This window comes from Dipodomys merriami, unplaced genomic scaffold, assembly GCF_024711535.1.
Source record: "Dipodomys merriami isolate MVZ:Mamm:240054 unplaced genomic scaffold, mDipMer1.0.p SCAF_15, whole genome shotgun sequence".
In the NCBI taxonomy this organism is placed as follows: domain Eukaryota; kingdom Metazoa; phylum Chordata; class Mammalia; order Rodentia; family Heteromyidae; genus Dipodomys; species Dipodomys merriami.
In genome coordinates, this window is record NW_027202826.1 from 9,390,696 (window position 1) to 9,412,499 (window position 21,804).

General features: G+C 40.1%; 1 protein-coding gene across 3 annotated transcripts in view; it reads right to left on the bottom strand.

The window, feature by feature from the left end:
• Positions 1–21,804, bottom strand: part of Lrba (LPS responsive beige-like anchor protein) — a 445,034-nt gene that overhangs the window by 29,104 nt on the left and 394,126 nt on the right. For 2 of the 3 annotated variants that reach the window (XM_070022191.1, XM_070022190.1), the window contains exons 49-52: positions 17,795–17,884; positions 13,057–13,249; positions 8,310–8,372; positions 2,208–2,363 (exon numbers count right to left, since the gene is read on the bottom strand). In XM_070022191.1, coding sequence (XP_069878292.1) covers positions 2,208–2,363; positions 8,310–8,372; positions 13,057–13,249; positions 17,795–17,884 — 502 coding nt within the window. The remainder of the gene's footprint in view (positions 1–2,207; positions 2,364–8,309; positions 8,373–13,056; positions 13,250–17,794; positions 17,885–21,804) is intronic. The other variant, XM_070022192.1, reaches the window with a different exon arrangement.

The following is a 21,804-nucleotide window of genomic DNA, read 5'->3' on the forward strand; positions in this document are numbered from 1 at the left end:
AACTATGAGTAGTACATGACACAGAAGGTAGCTTAAGAAATATTAACATTCAACTCCTTTAAAGGCTGTGCACACTTGGCCTGGGAGGTGGTTACTTAGCATTTCCATGGTATGTTACTAATTGCTAATAGAGCTGTAAACTAAAAACAATAATTTTACTGTTAAATATCACTTTAAAAATGTATGAACATGCAATATGCAAGCTTGTGTGAGAGGATGGGATAGTCTGTGGGAAAAGGACAACTTGAGTCAGATCACACTAAGATTATTGTGTTGGTATCTTTTTTTTTTAAATTAGAATTTAGGTTTCAAATAGGTAGAAAGCAGTGGCAATTGGGGTTCAGGTAGAGGGTGATGAGGGAACACCAGGCTTGGCTACATTATTGTAACCACAATAATGATACTTTAAGTTTGAATCTGATGGTTAGATCAGAGAAAAATTAATTCAATAGGAAACATGAGCAGAGTGCAATAGGCTCATGCCTGTAATCCAAGCTACTCAGGAGGCTGAAACATAGAGGATGGTAGTTCCAAGCCAGACTGGCCAGAAAAGTCTTTTGAGACACCATCTCCACTTAACCAGCAAAATGCCAGGCTGGAGGTGAAACTGAGTACAACCATGACACCCTGAATTCAGACTCTAATACCAGAACAACAAAACAAAACAAAAAAAATCAGAAAGAAGGAAAGGGAAAGGGAAAAAGAAGGGGAAGGGGAAGGGGAAGGAGAAGGGGAGAAAGGGGAGGGGAGGGGAGGGGAGGGGAGGGGAGGGAAGGGAAGGGAAGGGAAGGGAAGGGAAGGGAAGGGAAGGGAAGGGAAGGGAAGGGAAGGGAAGGGAAGGGAAGGGAAGGGAAGGGAAGGGAAGGGAGCTAGCTAGTTTTGGAAAGTCTACCAATCACCATAGCAGTTTTGAGACTGGATTTTTAGGTTCAATAACAATCCTTCTTACAGATTTAAGCATATGTAAAGACCAGTCACTCAGAAAAGCTTGAATAATCATGTTTTTCCCCATGGACTGATAGAATAAAAATAAAAATCATAGATTTTCAATAGATCATAAAGTTGAATAGATGATCTAATCAATTCATAAGACAAAAAAGTCTAATGCCTCAAAACAACTTCTAGCACAAATAGTTTTCATTCAATTTATTTTCTCTGCTCTCTCTCTCAGCATGTTACAATACTAAATTCTTAAGACAAACTCCTTGAACATCCAATAAACCTCTAGTAGACCCTATCAATCGTTCAGCCTACCATACTCACTAAGACAGGAACAAGATCTCACAAACTTTGTGAAGATAATTAACAAGACTTAATGGAGATTTGTAAAAGCATTTAACCGACTGGAAGTTTTGTGGATCCTTGTTTCCACAGATATATTTACATCCAGCATGGTCAGCTCTAACTGGTAGAGTGCACACTTAGCATGCCTGAGACCCTGGGTTTCATCCTCAAGGTTCCAAAACAAAACAAAGCAAAAACTACTTTTAGAGTATATATTGGTTAGTTATCATGAGCTAACATCTGGCTTTAATCACTTTAAATATTAAAATACATATTTACAAGTTTATTTTATGCTTTAACAGCTTCTAAAATACTTTAAAGAAATCACATTACATTTTTTGATGTTTCACAATTTCCTACATGCAAAAATGTAGAAGCATTCTTACACTGCGTCTCCTATACTAATGCTGAGATGAACTTGGTCTGTCCTTTGGGAGGGATATACATAAAAATGAATATATAACCTTAAACTTTTATAATTTTCACAAGAGCTTCTATAACATATCAAATGATTCACCCATTTTGCTTCACTATAGTGTAGCTTTCAGTAAGACTATTCAGAAGGGGGAAACAAACCTCTTTAAATAATATGAAAGTGGAAAATGTACCTATTTCTTCATGCACTCACTTGCCATAAGGTTATGCATATACGAATGTGTATGGTATTTACATATCAGGCTTTGCCTTCAAAAACAGTAATTTGTTTTGTTGAGCATGCCTTAGGGAACAAAGCTATGATGAAGAGCTGCCTCTTGAAAATAGGCTGAAGCGACCTTACTAGATTATTTGAAAGGGTAAAACAGTGTCCTGTTTCACAGACTTCAGATTTCTATAATCTCAGAAGGAAGGAAGAACTTGAGAAGTGATTCTGAGCTTGTCAATGCTACTAATTCGTAAACTTAGTTCATTAGCAAAGACATTACCTGTGTCTGTGGAGTAGACTCGGAAACTCTTATCCCAGAAGCCACAGACGAGAATATAGCGGTTGTCTGAAGTGATCACAAAGCACTGGGAATGGACTTGAATGCTCTGGTCCAGAAGGTCAGTGATCTGCCTCCTGTGCATCCCTGTATTGCTGGCTGTGAGAATGGAGAAAAGAAGAAAAAAAGCTCTAAGCACACGTGGTCAAAGAAATTCTACAGTTAAACCGGGAGCTGGGGGTGAGGAAAGAGAGGAGACACATTCTAAAACAAGACTACTTGAGATCTAAGGATAAATAGTATTTGCAAAACCAAAGAGGAAAACATGAAACTGCCGGAAGGATGTGGACAGTTAAATTCAACATCACAATAAAACCTTTTTTTGCTTAGAGGAAAGAAATAGCAACATACTGTAACTTTAAAATACCATACAATTCACAGAATGTGCTTTTTAGCTCTTGGGCAGGACCAAACTGGATTATAGCCTTAGATTGCATCATAGTTTGGTTTTGTTCCGGACAATCTCATTACATCTATTGTCATGAGAACAGATTCATATTGTGACAATCTATTACCTTTAACACTTTGTCACAAGGAACAGCTATTAGAATTTAAATGTCATATATCTGAAATATTGCAGTATCTTATACTACTTTGGCTTAACAAGTCTTTAATTTGACTAGATGGGGACTCCCACTTCCCTGGTTTACATCTGCAGTTGCGTGTAAGCGAAGGCTAGAATGACTATGTATTAAAGATTCTTGTAATTGAAAAAGTCAAAGCACAGCACACTGCCACTTCAGCTCCTTGTTTAGGCAATAAAACAAGACAGGATGGCAGTGTGATCCAAGTGCTACACAGGTCCCAAGATGGAGTTTGTCACAAGGCACAGGGTCAGACAGAATGACACTATGCACGTGGAAAAGTAACACGTGAGCAACTGTCACAAAGGGAGTTTTCACCAAGATGTCTGCTTTGCTGTGAGGAAGCTAATCAGAGAGTCTGCTCTTAATGATCTGTGGGTTGGCATTTACCAATGCAAGTAACAGTATAAAAGAAACCCGACTGTACCAGCAATCAGAACAGACAAAACAAATTTTGGTATCTAATTATTAAGCGCTTTTCCCATAGTTTTCAGTTCTTAAGGAAAAAAATGTGCATTAATGATCATATTAAAATATATCTATATTATACTCAATGTATCTAGTACATTATTTGTTATTGTGGTAGTTTAATAGAGGGCTAAGAAAGTAAAAAAGAAAAACAAGGTGTTCAAAATACTCTCCCGTGCTATGTTGGGAACCACTGGGGTCACAGGACTGAGATAACCCCTGTCCTCGTGGCAAAGACAACACAGCAAATGTGTGTGCAAACATGTAAACATGTGCACCAATGTGTGTGTGCAAACATGTGTGCATGTGAAATCCCATGGAAGTCTGCCAGAATCTGCCGACACAGCATAACCACTTAAGATTAGTAGATAGGGTTGGATAATTTGCTCTGGGGAAGGTTAATGGGAGAAAGTAGCAACAGTAGAATTCCAGTTGGGGATCACTTTTGCTTCTCCTTTTACACAAAAGGAAGTTGCTGGCAGATGAAAGAAGTGTTTATGGCCATAACAGAGCGTTGGAGAGAAGCACTATCTGACTGCAGTGAAGTTATGTGATTCTTTTTTTTTATTCCAAGAAACCTAGTAATTAAAACAATGTATGCGGTCCTTTTCTACACTGGTTACTGCTGCATTTTCATTCCATGTGGTAACCAGAAAGATATTTATTTTTTTTGTCAGTGTTTATGTTCATAGGATTCTTGCTCTATGCCATACATTTTCATTTTAGGGGCATCAGCTTTTAAGAGGATCTCCTTAATAGACATAGGCAGGGGCTGGGAAAGTGGCTCAGTGGAGAGCGCTTGCCTCGCATGCAAGAGGCTCTGGGTTCGATTCCTCAGCACCACAAAAACAGAAAAAGCTGGAAGTGGCGCTGTGGCTCAAGTGGTAGAGTGCTAGCCTTGAGCTGAAGAGCTGAGGGCGCCCAGGCCCAGAGTTCAAGCCCCATAAACGACAAAAAAAAAAAAAAAAAAGACACAGGCATACATAATTTTGAATTGACTAATCACAAAGTACCCGTGAACAAAGGCTTATAATATAATAAAATTCGCAATCATCCATGCAGTATGTACATATGTACCTGCATATTTACCTACCCATATCTCTTTCTCTCCTTATCATCCATCCATTCATCCACCTACATATCTATATATCATGTATGTATACCTCTATCTATCTATCTATCTATCTATCTATCTATCTATCTATCTATCTATCTATCTATCTATCTATCTATCTACTTGTGTCTGTCTTAAAGGCAATAACTTTTATAGTACTTCATTGCTCTTGCTAGTAAATGTACTTAGATTCAGTACTAAAAGTATTTTATCTAATGAAAATCAGGTCTATTTGACCAAAGAAGCAGCTTTCAAAGTGAGGCATGCATACCCCTATAGCAAGCTTTCCCAAGGGTATGTAGGCACAGGTGTTTTTAATGGAATCAATTTCTAGTTCCTCAACTTTCGTAGATTCTCTTGCCTGAAACTGATTTGCCCAAGAACTCTCTTGTGAGTTTTCCTTTCTTGTCTCCCATCTTGCATGCCCATCTAGCCCCAGATAAAATAATGACCTATTTCCCTTTCATGCAGAATCTTCCTATGGTACTTTGCCCAGGAGATAAAAACCTGTTGGGAGGTAAATACAGAGACAATTCAAAAAATTTGTTTCAATACTGAAGTGAATTCCCAGGAATCAAATGCTATAGGTTAGATGTCTCTCAATAAACAGAACGACCACACTGTCAATTAAGACAACACTGAAATTAAGTTTCAGTGGAGGGTAAAATGAGGTAATTTAATAATTCTTAATAGATCACCATATACATTCTGCCACATAATCAGAAAGAGTTCAAAGACTTGTGTGATATTGCTAAACTCATTTTCCATCTGTTTTCTTAGGTGAGTAATATTCTTTAGAACCCCCATTTATAAAAATAAAGTAATAGGGATAGATCTGTGGGTAAATCCTGTCTCTCTTACTCATGAATACATGAGTTAATTGGGGGAAGAACACATCTGTCTCATTAAACATGTGTACTAAGAAATGCTGTTTTCTATGTTTAATAAATGTTTATGAAATTTTATTACTGAGCAGAGTGTAGCTCAGTGGTATAACATGTACTGAGCACAAATAAGGTCCTGAGCTGGATCCCTACCAACACATTAAAACTACTACAGTAAACCAGGTGCCGGTGGCTCACATCTATAAACCTAGTTACTCAGGAGGCTGAGATCTGAGGTTCATAGTTCAAACAAAGACTGCGTGGGCAGGAAAAGTCCATGAGACTCATCTCTAATTAACCATCAAAGATATGGAAGCTCAAGTAGTAGAGCACTAGGCTTGAGCAATAAAGCTTAGGAACAGTGCCATGCCAAGTTCAAGCTCAGGATTGGAACAACAACAAAACTTACAGGTACCAACTTTAAAATGTCTGAAAAGGAACATAGCTTTAAACAATTACTTGTGGAAAGGAAGGGTAGTCTGATGACCAGTGATCTGGAACCTAGATGAACAATGGCCGAATCTGGCCTGTACCTTGTTTTATAGGAAAACAGCTATACTCGTGTGTGTGTGTGTGTGTGTGTGTGTGTGTGTGTGTGTGTGTGTGTGTGTGTGTGTGTGTGTGTGTGTGTGTGTGTGTGTGTGTGTGTGTGTGTGTGTGTGTGTGTGTGTGTGTGTGTGTGTGTGTGTGTGTGTGTGTGTGTGTGTGTGTCTATGGTGACTTCAGTGCTTTGCTGGAAGAATTAAGTAGTTGTGTGTGAAACTTTCTGGCCCACAAAGCCTAAGATATTTATTATCTAGCCTTTTACCAAGAAACTTTGTCTACACTTAGTCTAAAAGGTTACAATGACAGAATTCATTTAGACTTTACACTATAGGACATTGTCATGTTTTAAGGCAAACAATGATTTTGCAATTCAGAAATCATACCTTACATGATTTAGCAAGTGAGTTCTCTTCTCTTGCCCTCTCTCCCTCTCTGTCTCTCCTCTCCCTCTCCTTCTCTCCTTGGTGCCAGTCCTGGGGTTTGAACTCAGGGCCTGAGTGCTGTCCCTAAGCTCTTTTGCTGAAGGGTAACACTCTACTGCTTGAGCCACAGTGGAGATAAGAATCCCACAGTCTTTCCTGCCCACACTAGCTTGAACATGAATCTCAGCCTCCTGAGTAACTGAGATCACTGGTGCCCAGCTTCTTCCTTCTTCCTTTCCCTTTCCTTTTCCCTCTTCCTTTCCTTCCTTCCTTCCTGATCAGTACAGTACTGTGATTTGAACTTGGTCTCACACTTGGTTAGCTTGCTTGCTCAGCTGGTGCTCTACCACTTAAGCCACACCTCCAACCTGGCTTTTTAGCTTGGTTATTTTGAAGATAGTCTCAGACTTTCTGCCAGATCTGGCCTGCTTCCTTCAGATCCTTCAGATCTTAGCCTCTTGAGTAACTGGAATTACAGGTATGAGTGCCCTGCTTGAGTTTCACTATTTTCTAACTTTTAAAACTACACAAGTGAGCTTTTGTGGGAGCGCAGTATAGCACTGTAGGGTCTGCATTTACTAGGTAGGCACTCTCCACGGGGACCTTACACCTGCTCTTCCCCATTGCCTTTATTTTTAGTTATTTTCTAGGTAATCTCTTGCATTTTTTGCCCAAGCTGGCCTAGACTGTGATCTTCCTAGTTATGCCTCCTATATGGCTGCAATGACAGGTGTGAGCCACCACTCCTAAATTATCTGTTGAGATGGGGTCTCACTGGCTTTGAAATGAGAACAAGCCTCCAGATCGCTTCTTCCTGAGTAGCTGGGATTCGAAGTATGAGCCATCATGCGTAACTATCTTTATTTTTGAGATGTGACAAAGTGCATCTATTCAAAACAAAATAAAATGTAGAGTCTTATTGGTAAAATGATAACTTAAGGTGATTTGTTTGTTCATCCTGATAATCTCTTTTGTGAATGACAAACATCAACTCTACATTGAGGCAAATATTTTAGAGATTTTTTTGGGGGGGTTATATACATCTAGAAACATTTTGGATCTCAAAATAATGAATCTGATCATTCTGTGCAGGAGAAATTGGGTAAATACAAGTCAAACATCTGTGCTGGCAGTCTACAGCCACAGTGAAGCAATTTCTCACTTTATTCTAAAAGTCAATAGCATTTTCGTATCAGGCCTGAAAATTCTTGGTGATGCCACTTTTGAATTCTCCATCATAGGGACAAGAAATACTGAACTAGAGATTTCAGCTAACCTACCCAAAAAGCACAACAGCAATTATGTATTCTAAGTCATCTGCTGCAGATGCTCTCATTCCATCCCCGTGGCTCTTTCCCATCTCCTTGCTATTTTTCTCCCCCTGAACAAATTTAAGCTCCAATAGCAATTTATTGGGCTATAGGACCCTAGGAAAATGAATACAAATATCTTAACAGTAGCATTGTCTGGGCAATATATTTCAACTTGGAAACTACTCTGCAACTGCACATTAATCCCCTCAGATGAACGGAGGGTCCAGGAAGAAAGGATTGATCTCCTCTAATGATGAAACCCTGGCACTCAGGTTTTATTTTTCACAACACAGAGCACTAAGAACCCCACTGTTATTATGAAAATTTCCCTAGCAAAGGAGCTCCATCACATTACCCGTGCACCAATCCATCATAACGCGCCCTGCTTCTGCTCATCAACAAGTCTGAGTGATGAAAAGATCCAATATTATCCTGACAGTACTTCATGCGCATTCTCAATCACACATTATTACAGCATCCATATTAATTTTCAGTGACACGCGTCCTAGGCCTGTTCAAATTAGGCAAACCAACGAGGGGGAGTTGATGAAATACCAGCATAGCCACAGCTCATTGCATTCCAATTTGCATGCAAATGGTTTATCAGGAAAATTCCATTCCCAGCAACCAGCAAGTGAAAAACAACTGTAATCTACACTTCAGGGCCACCATACAGAGCTTAATGAATCGCAAAGAGAGAAGGAAGTGACAGACCTATGAGAGGATCGATTTCCACTGGCAGCTGGTATGGCTGGTCTTGTACAGCACCTTGATGAGCTGGAATTCACAAAAGATAAAAAGAAAAAGGAGGTTATTTTTTCATATACGAAACTACATAAATATACGTAAGTCAAGCCTTATGTAGGATTGTTTCTACCCCCCCAAATCTCCCAATGTAGTTTTGAGAAATTTAAAGAACAAAAATCCAGGTGCTTTTATGGCTAGCTTATTAAACATTTATTTTAGATTAGTGCTGTTCTGAACATGTGCCATCAGCAGTGGCTCCAGTCCTGGGCCATAAGCTATAGCAGATGCTTGACTGGCAGCCTCTGATGCTGCACCAAAACAAAATTAAGTGGTAAAGCGTGCTGAAAACAAAATGTGACAGCCATCTGCTGACTGTAGCAAATACCATTTTTTCGTTACTTCTTAAAAAGGCAGTTTTGAATGCTGAGGCACAAAGGATCCACAAAAAACACCAGTTTATGATGGAGAAAGGGAAAGCTCTAAGTCAGGGAACGTTTAACGTTTCATCCATCACTTAGAATCAATCAATGGAAAGTTTGAATAAAAATAAAGAAAGCTATCCGCAGATAAATGTTTTAGTTAAATGCATTTGGCTGAAATATTTTCTTAAAGATTGGATTGAGGGTTTTTAAAAAGTTCTATTAATATTTAATATTTCCATAGTTTCAATTTTAAAATACTTGGAGAAGCGAATGAATTAGAAAAATCAATCTGTACAATGAATAGTTTGTTCCATGCTCAAAAAATGGCTTTAAGAATTCAGAGATACTTTTTTTTAAAGCGAAAAGATGGTTTTATGAGCTATTTCTGTGCAAAAAGGTAGACCACTTTAGATGGAGAGGAACGGAACCATTGGGAAATCATGAATATAAAATGAAGGGTCTGGAGTATGATCTTTGGGCTTCTTAATTCTGTTAGTTAAATTCTGGGTCCTTTTCCAAACTCTTTTCCCCAAATGACTCAGCCATTCACCCCAGTCAGCATCTGTCTTTTATGCATTTATATTACTGCATGGCTAATATTGAAAATGTATCTGATTCTAGGAAATGTTTCTGACCATCCTTGAAAGGCTGAAAAGAAAAAGCTTTTTTTTTTACATTATTATTATTACAATCTTTTAGATCATTATTTAGATTATTTTTGTCATATTTTCCCAGTTAGTAAAACCAGCTTCTGGAGGGTGTTGGGAAGACTGATAAAACCTAAGTAAGTACAATTTTTGGCACTAAAAATTGTAAGAAAGTGAACGTGTAAGAAAGCATGAAAGAAAGTGAAGAGGCTAAAGCAGCAGTGACTCATTGGTACAACTGGCTCTCCGACAGGAGATGGCAGGAATCGCAGGATGCACACTGGCATGTCAGGGGTGCAGCCCAGCCTCTGGTCTGCTCAGCAGTGCCAGCACTAGTACATTTAGAAAAATTTCTCTATGTTTCAGAGAATCTATGACAGCAGAAGCATTAAAATCCAGCTTCCAGCACGGAGGTTGGGTTAGGTCTCCAAACCCACTCTGCCACTGCCTATCCCGTGTGACCCTGGACAAGTTTTGTAGCCTCTTGCTCCCATCTTTTTAATCTGGAAAATGGCTGGACTATAAGAAATTGCCAGGAACTGGCCAGTATGACATATAGAAAAGAGAATGCCGTATGCTTCAACCTAAATAAGAGAACTTACACCTTCTTCAAGTTGTTGAGCAAATTGAGTGCCTATACAAAAAAAAATTGGTTACAATGGTACTAGAAACACCCAGAAAATGCTCTGTAAACATTAGTTGCTGATCTAATTTGGAAGTTCTTCAACGTCCTTTGAATGGAGGGGGAAAAACTTGTTTTCAGACCCTTTCATATGTGCTGCCAGTGAGCTATAGCCCCAGAACCAAGACTACTCTTTTCTGAATCAGAAATGACAGCAGCTAGGTATCTAATGAATGAGTTCTGGAAATCTAGAAAATTCTAGAAAAATTGGTGCAATATGAATGCGACATTTATTGAAGAAAAACTGTTGGGATTGCTAAAAATTGCATTAAATAAAGGCATAATGACAGGTCAAGTCATACCAGAAAGGATGAAAGGGCAGACTCGTGTGAACACCCCTGAAGTGAGGAACAGATTTATACAATGGCTGTTGAACACTTTCAGGAATAGGCCTAGCTCAGAACTGGAGAGTATATTCTAGAAAGATGACTTCCTGTAGTGATTTCTCATGTACTTCTTTGCATTGGTTCGGTGAAGAGTTGCCATGGCATACAGTGAAGGCAGTCTGCAGGTGAAGGGCAGGGACAAACACCACCCATGACGCAGGCACAGGTGCAGTGAGGGTTGCTGGGAAAGCCAGGCAAAGACTACAGAATGAGGAATCCCCTGGGCTCCTACCTCCCAGAATCATGTGTTTGGGCTGGGAGTAGCTAGACATGAGTGGCTCGCCAGTGGAGACTCCTACCCTACCCTAGCTTACTGTCCACTAGAGTGCCTGAACATGGAGAAAAATCTCTGGCTCCAGGCAGCCAAGTTTTGTAGTGTGGGATGTGGGCTTGCTCAAAGAGAAGCTGTCAAGCCCTTGGGCTCAATGGTGAGGGATCAGCAGCTCACCACCTGGGTGTCAGTGGAGACATGGGCATCCTGTGGTTCTTGTTACACTAGCTCTTCCAGAAACTAAAGGGGATTGGAGCTCAGCAGTGGAAAAGCTGTCTCTCTTCAGATGTTGCCTCTGTTAAAATAAAGCAGCTTTCAGAGCTGACAGAAACAGCCACCCAGGATAGATACACTTGTAGTGGTCCTGGTATCACACACTGAGGTTATTTGCCAAACTCTAAGAGCAACCAAGAGTAGGCAGATACTCTTGGGCATTTAATGGGACATAGCACATCCTTCTCCTCATAAGTCATAATCAGAAAAACAAAAACAAAGTAATCACTTTTCTTTTGTCTCCAAATACAAGCATTTACCTCTGATCTAAAAGATAAGTTCAGAAGAAAAAAAGGTCTAATAACAGATAATGAATATCTGTATCAGTTTTTATTGTTTCCACTTTTTTTTCAAAAATCTGTTCTCTAATCAAATATTGACATTTCTTTCCATTGTCTCTTTTGCAATGGCCAGGAAAACAGCTATATTTATTCAGTTTGAATACCAAACACAGATTCTCTGTGATAGTTACCTTACTGAGCTTACTCAATATATCAGGTTTTTGTTTGTATGCCTTTTGTTCCATTTTCAGATCATATCCATTTAATTTGTAGAATTTATATTTTTGTAATCATTTCACTTAACTGATAGTGCTTTATGCTTACTAGATACAAAGACGAGTTAACAGAACACTGAAACGTATCTTTTATGCCAGGCATGATGGCTCATGCCTATAATCCCAGCACTCAAGTGGAGTGTTTGAAGGAGGAGCTAGAATTCCAGGCCAGTCTGGGCTCTGTAGCACTACAGAGCAAGACTCTATCTGTAAAAAATAAATCTACCTCTTTAAAAACTTCCTCCTTGTAACAATGGCTTTGAGGGAAAGTCTATAATCTCCATTATTTTAAAATATTTTCCTATTTCTTAAAAAAAAAGATATATATATATATTTTTTAAGCTAGTGGCCGAAAAGATCTGGTTCTGAAAATTCCAGCTCTAATGAAAGGCAATAAATCACAGAGGAGAGGTCATAAAATCTGAGTCAGAAAAAGGGCTCAAACTCTGCCACAGACAGTCATATGGGATGCTAAATGGAGCAGGCACCCCAGGCTTGGTGTAACACAGGTGAAGATGTGGGGCTGTCACAGATAAGCCCCAATACTCCCCCCCCCCAACTGCTATTGCAGTTCAACACAGCTATTGAGGGCTCGGTACAGAAGGTACTTACAGAAGGTACAAACGGTTCCACAACATTTGGGCAGTGTAATGTAAGTAGTCTACAACAAATATTGTCATGTCCTACAGATACAGGTACCATGTCCTACATATACCTAGGGGTATATGTAGCTCAGTGGTAGAGCACTTGCTCAATATGTGTAAGAACCTAGGTTCAGGGATGAGGATTTAACTCAGTGGAAGAGCACTTGCCTGGCAAGTTTAGTCCTCAGCTCTGAAAAACAAAAATAAAACAAAAAGCTAAAGAGAACCTATGTTCTTTCCAGCACTGCAAAAGGAAAAGAAAAAGGCAAAGTTTTTGGCAACCCAAGTGTTCATAGTCATATATAAGCTGAATGAATGAATTTTAAAAATGGGGAATATCTAATAAATAGCTACCATTTGCAGACACAAGAAAGAATCTCAGTATAAAAAGATATATCAGGCCGGGCGCTGGTGGCTCACGCCTGTAACCCTAGCTACTCAGGAGGCTGAGATCTGAGGATCGCGGTTCAAAGCCAGCCCGGGCAGGAGAGACCGTGAGACTCCTATCTCCAATAAACCACCAGAAAACCGGAAGTGGCGCTGTAGCTCAAGTGGTAGAGCGCTCGCCTTGAGCTGAAGAGCTGAGGGACAGCGCCCAGGCCCAGAGTTCAAGCCCCACGGCCGACAAAAAAAAAAAAAGATATATCAGAAATCATACTAAAGAATAAGGTACATGCCTCAGGTAGGATTCTTTTAAGCCTTTCAAACTATTCAACCTTTTGATTCAAACTGTAGATTCAGAATTCAAAGCTTAGGTTTTGAGACAGATACCATGCTATCTTTCTGCAGTGTTCACCAGTACCCATGCCATGTAATGTCATCCCTTTACTCACCAGGAAGGTTGTGCCACTTGTTCACGGCAAAGAGCCTATTAGCAGTGACTGTGATCACGGCAGGAGTTGCCAAACCAGGCTGGGTGTTGGCTGCCACATGGGTGACAGGAGAGTTGGAGGGGAACTTTAGGACCATGATAACATCCTGCTGGGCTTGGTCTGTGAACATCAATGGGCTCTGCAGGAGGAGATACTGTTGAGTGGGCAAGACAAGACCAAGGATACAAGCAGGAGAAGACAAAGGCAGACAAAACGAGAGTACAGAAAAAGAAGAGGAAGATACCATTAGCACAGGCTGCAGGGTGAAGCACAATGCTCGGAAAGGCTTGCAGAAACATCAGTTATGATTTGTTTGCATTTCACATGGAGTTAGTTAAAATTTTTGGTGATTAAAGCAGAATACATGAGCAGAAACACTAATATATATTTAGCTTTTTTCCCCTGCTGATTGCCATGCAATGCTAAAACAATGTTTTGATTTAGATCTTAAGTGGACAAAGTTGTGGGAACTACCTTAAATGGTTCCAAGTGGCTATCATGGAATAATCTTTTAGTTGTAGTACACAGAGAAAGAAAGGAGAGACAGAGAGAGAGAGACAGAGACAGAGGGGTAGAGAGAGAAAAAGGAGATAAAGAATAGGCACAATGGGTGTAAAAGCAAGCCAAGGCAATTTCAAAAGATTGTCAAAAGTGGTCTTGAATCAGCACGAAGACTGACAACTAAGTAAAGAGATAATTAAACCAAATATATTTATAAACAATGGTTAGACAGCATGCATATATTATGGTAGAGAAATAATTTATGAATGTAATATACAAACTTAATTATAAAGGGTTTCAAAGCAATGCATAATTAAGTGTACTTGTAAAAACAATATATTTATATAGTGTACCAAGTCATAAACGTTGCTTATTGTACTGCAAATATCACTGCTTCCCAAGGCCCCTAGGATAAAGAGAAATACCTACTGCCCTTCTCTTCTGGGTAAAAAATACTAAAGCTCAATATTCAATTGAAAATGTTAAACAAAATACTGTCTGTTCTAATAACCAGCAACAAAATAAATCTTGACAACTACTCAGGATTTCAACATTCCCACAACCCATATGTCATTCTCCAAGACGTAGATAACACCACTCTGATTTATTGACTTTATTTATATTTTGAGGTAGACTGCTATCATATTATAATTGCCTGTACATTTCTAGCAATCCTCTCCTACCATGTCTATTCTCTAATAGCTGATTAGTCTCATTCAGAATTGAAGCACTTTGATGAAATGCTTCTGGCTGCTTTCCTATTGTCATATTTCAAAACACCAGGTATATGTAAATGGGCAGGCACATACATTTAACACGTATTTATTCAGAACAGCTAATAAAAAATTAAACACATTTGCATTTTTATTATCAGTCCTTTTAAAAAAGTTATTAAGAGTACTTAGAAAAACATATTGCGCTAAGAATTCCTATTTGCACTCTTTGCATAAAGGTGTAAATAAAGGCAACTAATAAGCTACCCAGACACCCTTCTGAGCAAGTGGCTAAAAGCCAATCAATATTATGAGTTAATCCTCCCTGGATGCTCATTCAATTAAAGGTGTCAGTAATGCCTCATCTGATGTGGCCTCAATTAAATCCAACTATCTGATGGTGTGAAAACACAGGGGGATACAGCAACAGCAGCAAAACCAGACAAATAGGCAGCCTTCGTGTGTCTGCTAATTACTACACCTGGTGTATATTATGGCTCATGCACTTAACGCAGCACGAGGTGGCTTTAATTTCTGCTATTTTTGTGTGTGTGTGTGTGTGTGTGTGTGTGTGTGTGTGTGTGTGTGTGTGTTTGGGCGAGTGTGTATGAGTGTTGTGTGTGTGGTGGAGAGGGCACTGAGTTGATAGGGGAACTCATCTGAATGTGGATAAAAACAATTAATGGACATGTGGGCCTTTGGTTGTTGAACCCCTGATATTGCTAAGTCATTTTCTCATACAAAGAACTACTTATGTGGTTTTGAAGGCATTCTGTGAAAGAAGGTAAAAAGTGGGAAACAAGGGCAGTGACAATGTCCATTAAGCTAGTTTTAGAGAAATCCTGAGATGGGAAATAAACATCATTTCAGAGTAGCAAGCCTTATTTGCCAATTACATGGTTTTTAAATAATATTTATTAAAGTAAATTTATAAACTCTGAGAAAATTAGAGCACAGCATAATTATAAACTCTCTGAAAGGAAACTCGTATGTATTTCTGAGCTTAACACATCCTATTGTAACTATAACTAAGAGCACACTGAGTAAGTCCAATGTTTATGTCCTATACTCTCTCTCTCTCTCTCTCCTCTCTCTCCTCTCTCTCTCTCTCTCTCTCTCTCTCTCTCTCTCTCTCTCTCTCTCTCTCTCTCTCTCTCTCTCTCTCTCTCTCTCCCCATGTGTGGGAAGAATGTCTTGTTTACATATTGACTCTGGAGGGCCAACTCTTAGCATGCAGGACAAGCCGCTTCCACAGCAAGCTGCAGGCACCATACACACAACTGTCATTGACAGCCTTGCACCAGCTGTCCCTCCAGTCAGTTACTGCACCCTGTCCTGACTGCGGATCCCCAGGCAGGCAGCAGGAAACTGCAGGGAGCACCATCACATCCTGGGCTAATGGCACGAGGGAGGGGCACTTGGCATTTTGAAGGCCCCACCCAACCTTACTGAGCTGGTCAGCAGTCATGGCGGCCTCTGTGGGGAGAGAGCAGCCTCTGTGGGGAGAGAGCAGCAACTGGCAAGACAGGGATCAGGGCATTGAACCTGAGTGGTTCTTTGAGCCAGGGCTGAGTCAAAGCAGGAAAACCCTAGGCAAATCTCATTCAGTTCTCCCAGATGGCATGAGAGCTTGCCAATGTCTCTGGTCTCTCCTTAACATGCTTTTGTTTTCTACCCATGTATGTATGTGTTAGATGGAAAGCAAAATTGAACCAAGTCTGAAAAGGAGTTCAGGCATCCATGTTAGAGGATGAGGATGATGGGAGAGAAGGTCTTTCATCCTCAGGGATCACATTCCTCCTCAGCCCTCCCACCTTGGGGCAATAAGGCTGATCTGTCCCCAGGAGCCAGTGATCTGTGGCCAAGAGGAGGGCCGCGCTGCCTATCTGCGCCTCGGCCCCAGTGGCTAGGCTGTGCAGTGACCCAGATGCAAGTCAATGGGCAGCGGAGGGGCTTCCATTAGCCCGCACCCAAGCAGCCAACTCTCCCCAACAAGCTATTACAAAAACTAATTCCAAAGCCCAGACATTAATCATTCTCACGGTTTTTATGGCACTATCTCCCATTGTTCTCACTAAAATGTTTTCTCTTTGTGTCGTCTTTCTGTCCACTAATGTCACCCTTTATGTTCATTTAAATCTGATTTCACTGGCTTAAAAACATGTAGGGGAAAAGGTGACACAAATAATTTTCTAAATGCTTGTCATTTATTGTTATGGCTGAGGCATGTTGCTAGAGCAGGAAGGGGAAGGTAGACCTGGAACAGACGAAGATGAGGGAAAGGGAAAAGGACACAAAGAGAAGGCTGGGGGCCTCTGTTTCTCTCACTCACTCTGCTCCTGCTCTTTTCTTCCTATTACCTGCACAATTCTGATAAGCCACACAAGCAATTTGAATTGATCTGAAATTATTAATAAGATTTGCAGAAATGGGTTATATGTTTTTTCTCTTTTTAATCTAAAACAATAATGAGCAAACCATTTTATGAAAGGAACACTCAAGAAAATATAATGTGAGAAAAAATAATAACCACAGTGTTTTCTAATATTTTCACCATGCAATTCAACTGGTTGCTGTGCCAAACTCTTTTCCCTCAATTTAAGAATTGAGAACCATGAAAGTAGAATATCTACATTGTTTTGCAGCTGAAGTCCTGATTATGGGCCACGTTTAACTTCCTCTGACCAGTAGAATGGGGAATAAGTAATGTGTGAGTTCAAAGGTCAGCTTTAACTTTGCCCTCTCTCTTGTGCCACTGACATACCTTGGCAGGGCCTGGTCTAGCTTCCTGCGGTATGAAAAATCATGTGGAAGAGAAGCAGAGTGAGCCACGGTGGGAAGAGCAGAAACACCAATGCAGCCCTCAGGACCAGGAGAAATATAACCAACCACGGTCATAAGCCATTACATTTTAGATGCTAACCCATCAGACCCCATCAGACCCCTTCAGACATCCTTAGGTTTCTGACCGTTAGTAACAGAATTCACTTTAAAATCCCCAAATGGATAGCAATAATAAGCACAGTCTAGGTGACTTTGATGGAAGTGCTACACGTGCATGTATGAAAGAAAGTAGTAGGAAAGGTAAATTTGATCAAAGGACATTATATGCATGGATGGAACTATTACAGTGAGCCCCCCTTTTGTACAATTAATATAAGCTAAGAAAAAAAGAGAAGGAAAACACAATAATAAAGTGAATTTAGAAACATTTAAGATCAAACCATCAGCCCTCTATGCCTGGGATCTCTTTGTCACCGGTGAGGAGATGGGATCCCTGTGGGGCTTTCTAATTCTGAGCTGAGGAAATGCTGGAAATGCTGGGCTGTGTTCACTTTCTTGATAAGGAAGGGGGACTGCAGGGCCATTTGCTGGTTGTGAGCAGGGTGACGGAACAGGTGGAGATGGCAGCCCATGAAGGGACTGTGAAGACAGCGCAGAGTCTTCACAGCCAGCAGGAAGGAGGAGCGGGCCACAGCACTCACCGCTTGCATGGCGGAGCCTCTGGGAGGATGGGGCTCGATGAGCAGCTGAGAAGGCGTCTGTCCAAAACTTCGGATCTGAGCTTCAACAGCCTGAAAAAGGCATAGGCAAATCTGGGGGTTAAACGGTGTTAATTACAGGCCACAGAACCACAACAGCCACCTGAAAGTGCCATGCTTCTGGCATGCTTCACGTTGAAAGCCAAACTGTTTTCACAGTGGGGCTATGCACCTAGCCAAGGTGCTGGGGAGAGGTCACGCTGCAGTACAATGGTCGCTGGGACTTGAAAATGCTGGAACTTTCTCCTCCTGCTCGGTGATGAGAAGTGGAATACATCTCTAGCTCACAAAGTGTCTCCCTTTTTGGCTTCGTGTCTGCCTTTGGTTTCCCACATCCCTGATGGCTAACCTCCTGTGGGTATATCGCAAAAATGGCTGCTGCTTCCATTCCAGACTCCATTTCATTCTGGTGAACCCAACACCTATGGAAATGGCCTGACGGAAAGAGCACTATTCTTGATGGTCTCTTTAAACTTAGGAAGTTGGACTAAAAGCTGTATGATGTACCCATGCACAAGCAGGCTAAAGCGGGGACCAAGGGTGTGTCCTCTGTGCATGTAACCTTCTAAAGGATCCCCCACTCGGGCTCTGGCTGTGCACCTTCTTTCTTTTCCATACTAAAGACTGAACTCAAGAGCTTTACATTTGCCAAGCAAACAGTTCTACTAGTTGAGCCACATCCTCAGCTCTTTTGCTGTTTTCATTTGTTTTCTACATAGGATACTGCTCTGACTTGTTCAGTCTGGCTTCGGTTGTGATTCTGCCGCCTCTAACTGCTGTGACTACAGGACTGTGCTACCATGCTTAGTTTGATTTTCAAATAAGGTCTCTCAAACTTTTGCCTAGGCAGGCCTCAAACCATGATCTTCCTGTTTCAGTTTCCTAAGTTACACCATGCTGAGGCCTATTATTATTCTTGGAGCAGTGTGAATAAATGACTTTATCAAAATTACTATTATCAAAATTACATTGCTTAGCTGGGTGCTGGTAGCTAATGCCTTCAATCCTTGATGTTCAGGAGGCTGAGATCTGAGGATTGCAGTTCAAAACCAGCCCTGGCAGGAAAGTCCAATGAGATTCTCATTTCCAATAAGCTACCCCCAAAAATCTGGAACTGGCACTGTGGCTCAAGTGGTAGAGCACTAGCCTTGAGCAAAATCATTCAGGGGAAGTGCCTAGGCCTTGAGTTCAAGCCTCAGGACTGGCACACGCACACGCGCGCGCACACACACACACACACACACACACACACACACACACACACACACACACACACACACACACACACACACACACACACACACACACACACACACACACACACACACACACACACACACACACACACACACACACCTCAGCCCAGAAATACCCTTAAGAACAAAGATGGTCAAGTACTTCTGTGCTGCCAGGACTCGGCACAAAGTAGGTGCTTAGTAAATATTCACTAAGTGAATGTCCATATGAGTCAATTCAATTCAGCAATGGTACAGCTACTACCACCATTACCCAGTAGACTGGCACTGAAGAAAACATTTGATTAAACATTTCTACTAAAAGCTTGCTTTATTATTTAACATTCTTACTCATCAATTCCCAATTATTTCTGTAAATAGCCTGTTAGTACTTTCTGTAATAAAACCTGAATTCAGCAGGCAGCATTCCAGATGTTGAAATATATAGTAATAAAAAAAGACCACGCAAATGCTTCAAGATATTCCCGTGAAACCACATATTTATATTTTATAAACAGCAACTCAACTATTACCTAGAGAATTTATTAATGGATTTCCAAATGGAAAACTATTGAGAGAATTTCAACAAGCTGTGTATTTTATTGCTTTTTGTGCCAATTAATGCGTACCTTACATGACTTCAGTTATATCTTTAAAAAACCCAGATAGATAGGATAATTTAACAGAGAATTTAGATACATACTAGATAGAATGAGAGGAAGAAAATAAAGAAAATAAAATTAAATAAAAGAAAGGAGTCTTGGCTTAGTGAATGTAGTATTTGTTTTTCACTTAACAAAGACTGTTTTAGTCTCTCTGTACTAGGCTTTTGAATGTAACAAAGGAAACAAGTCAGTACAACACTTAGTAACTAACAATTTAAATCTAAAAGCACTATATACTTGGGGCAGCGAAACAGAAACTAAATAATTTACTAAGAAAAATATACTTCAATTAGTGTATCCAGAATTTCTGACATGAGTAATATGAAGTGCTAGAAAGCTGTCTGAAGAGCCCAATCTACCTCTTTACCAGGAAATGTTTAATAGGATTTCACAGTTTAGATTTCATTCTTCTCAGTATTTATTCCCACATCAAGGCCGTCCAGTGATTTCTCTCTGTTTCAAATCACATCATCCCTTGAGTGGTTCTCCTCTCCTCCTCCATACATCCAAACTAAAGCTGAGGAATGACTGTGGGTGTCTCAGGTCTGTTACCTCTCTAGGGGACCTTAGGGTCCTTGGGAGCCACTCAAAGTCTAGTTTTGGTTATCAGTGGGTTTAAAAGAAGGTGAATCAAATGATTACTTAAGTCATATTTAAGGTTGTACTTAATCCCACAGGATAAAAAGTCCTGTTAACATTAATTGCTATGACCCAAAGAGGGTTGGTAATAAGTACTTTACAAAAATGGGGTGAAAGTCCTTGAGAAAAGAATCATCTGCATAATATATCTATCAAAAAAAAATCTAAAATGTAGCCAAAGTGATCCTAAATTATTTTGGTCTTTAAAAACTTGACATTTTCAGTTTTGAGAAATTGGACATAGAAACAAATAGATTAAGCTATTGATTTCACTTCAGTACATTTTCACAAGGAAAGAATCAGAGGGATGCAAAATATGTTAGGTACAAAGCGAGTATCACAGAATTCTTTCTAACAGCAAAAATCTGGAGGAAAAAAGCTATAGGAAAGGAAAAGGATGGTGCCATTAAAATGAATTGAGTTGAGCTGAGTGTATCCTAAATCGAAACTCATCCATAATACACCACTGGAAAGAAAATTTCTAGCTACCCACATATATAGGGCATGCTCACAGAAATAAAACCATATACATGTGTACACATGTCACGTACATATGTTTTCATGTATTCTGTGGAGGATACACATGCACATACATGAATACTTGTGTGAACCACCTGGAAGAGAATGTATCAGACTATTACCAGCTGTTCCTCCAGGGATAAATGCCAGGAGTGGAACTGCTGGACCACAGGAAAGATGAAAAGATCAGCAAAGTCAGAGCTCAGAGAGTCTTCTCTGACTCTAATTCAGGATGCATTATTTTTGGAATAAAGAGTAACATACAATTTCCAGTCTGAAAGAAAACTAAAACTAACTAAGTCTAAAAGACTAAAATGGGTCTGCCAATATTTGACATAACTTTATGAATTTATACATTTAGGTTCTAGAAACATACTTCATCAGTTGATAAACTACTCAAAAACTGCTGACCAACAGATCTTGTTAACAAAGTGGAATCTGTTATAATGAGCATATTTTCTAACTTATATCTATTTCATTCTAAGGAGCCCTTAGTTTTCTTAATATTTTGCTATCATTTAAGATTAATTAAATATTTAGAAAGATATGTTTTTTAAGTAAACATTATGTTTTCCTCAAAAAGACATGCATTTAAAATGTACCAGGTAACTGGAAACATATTACATATCAAGATGTTATAAGGTTCAAAAATAACACAGAGGGCTGGGAAGGTAGCTCAGTGGTAGAGTGATTGTCTCGCATGCATGAGACTCTGGGTTTGATTCCTTAGCACCACATAAGCAAAAAAAGCTGGATGTGGTGCTGTGGCTCAAGTGTTAGAGTGCTAGTCTTGAGCTGAAGAGCTCAGGAACAGTGCCCAGGCCCAGAGTTCAAGCCCTATGATCAGCACCCACCTACCCCCACCTCCACCCCGGTGGAGAAGAGCAGCCTGCTA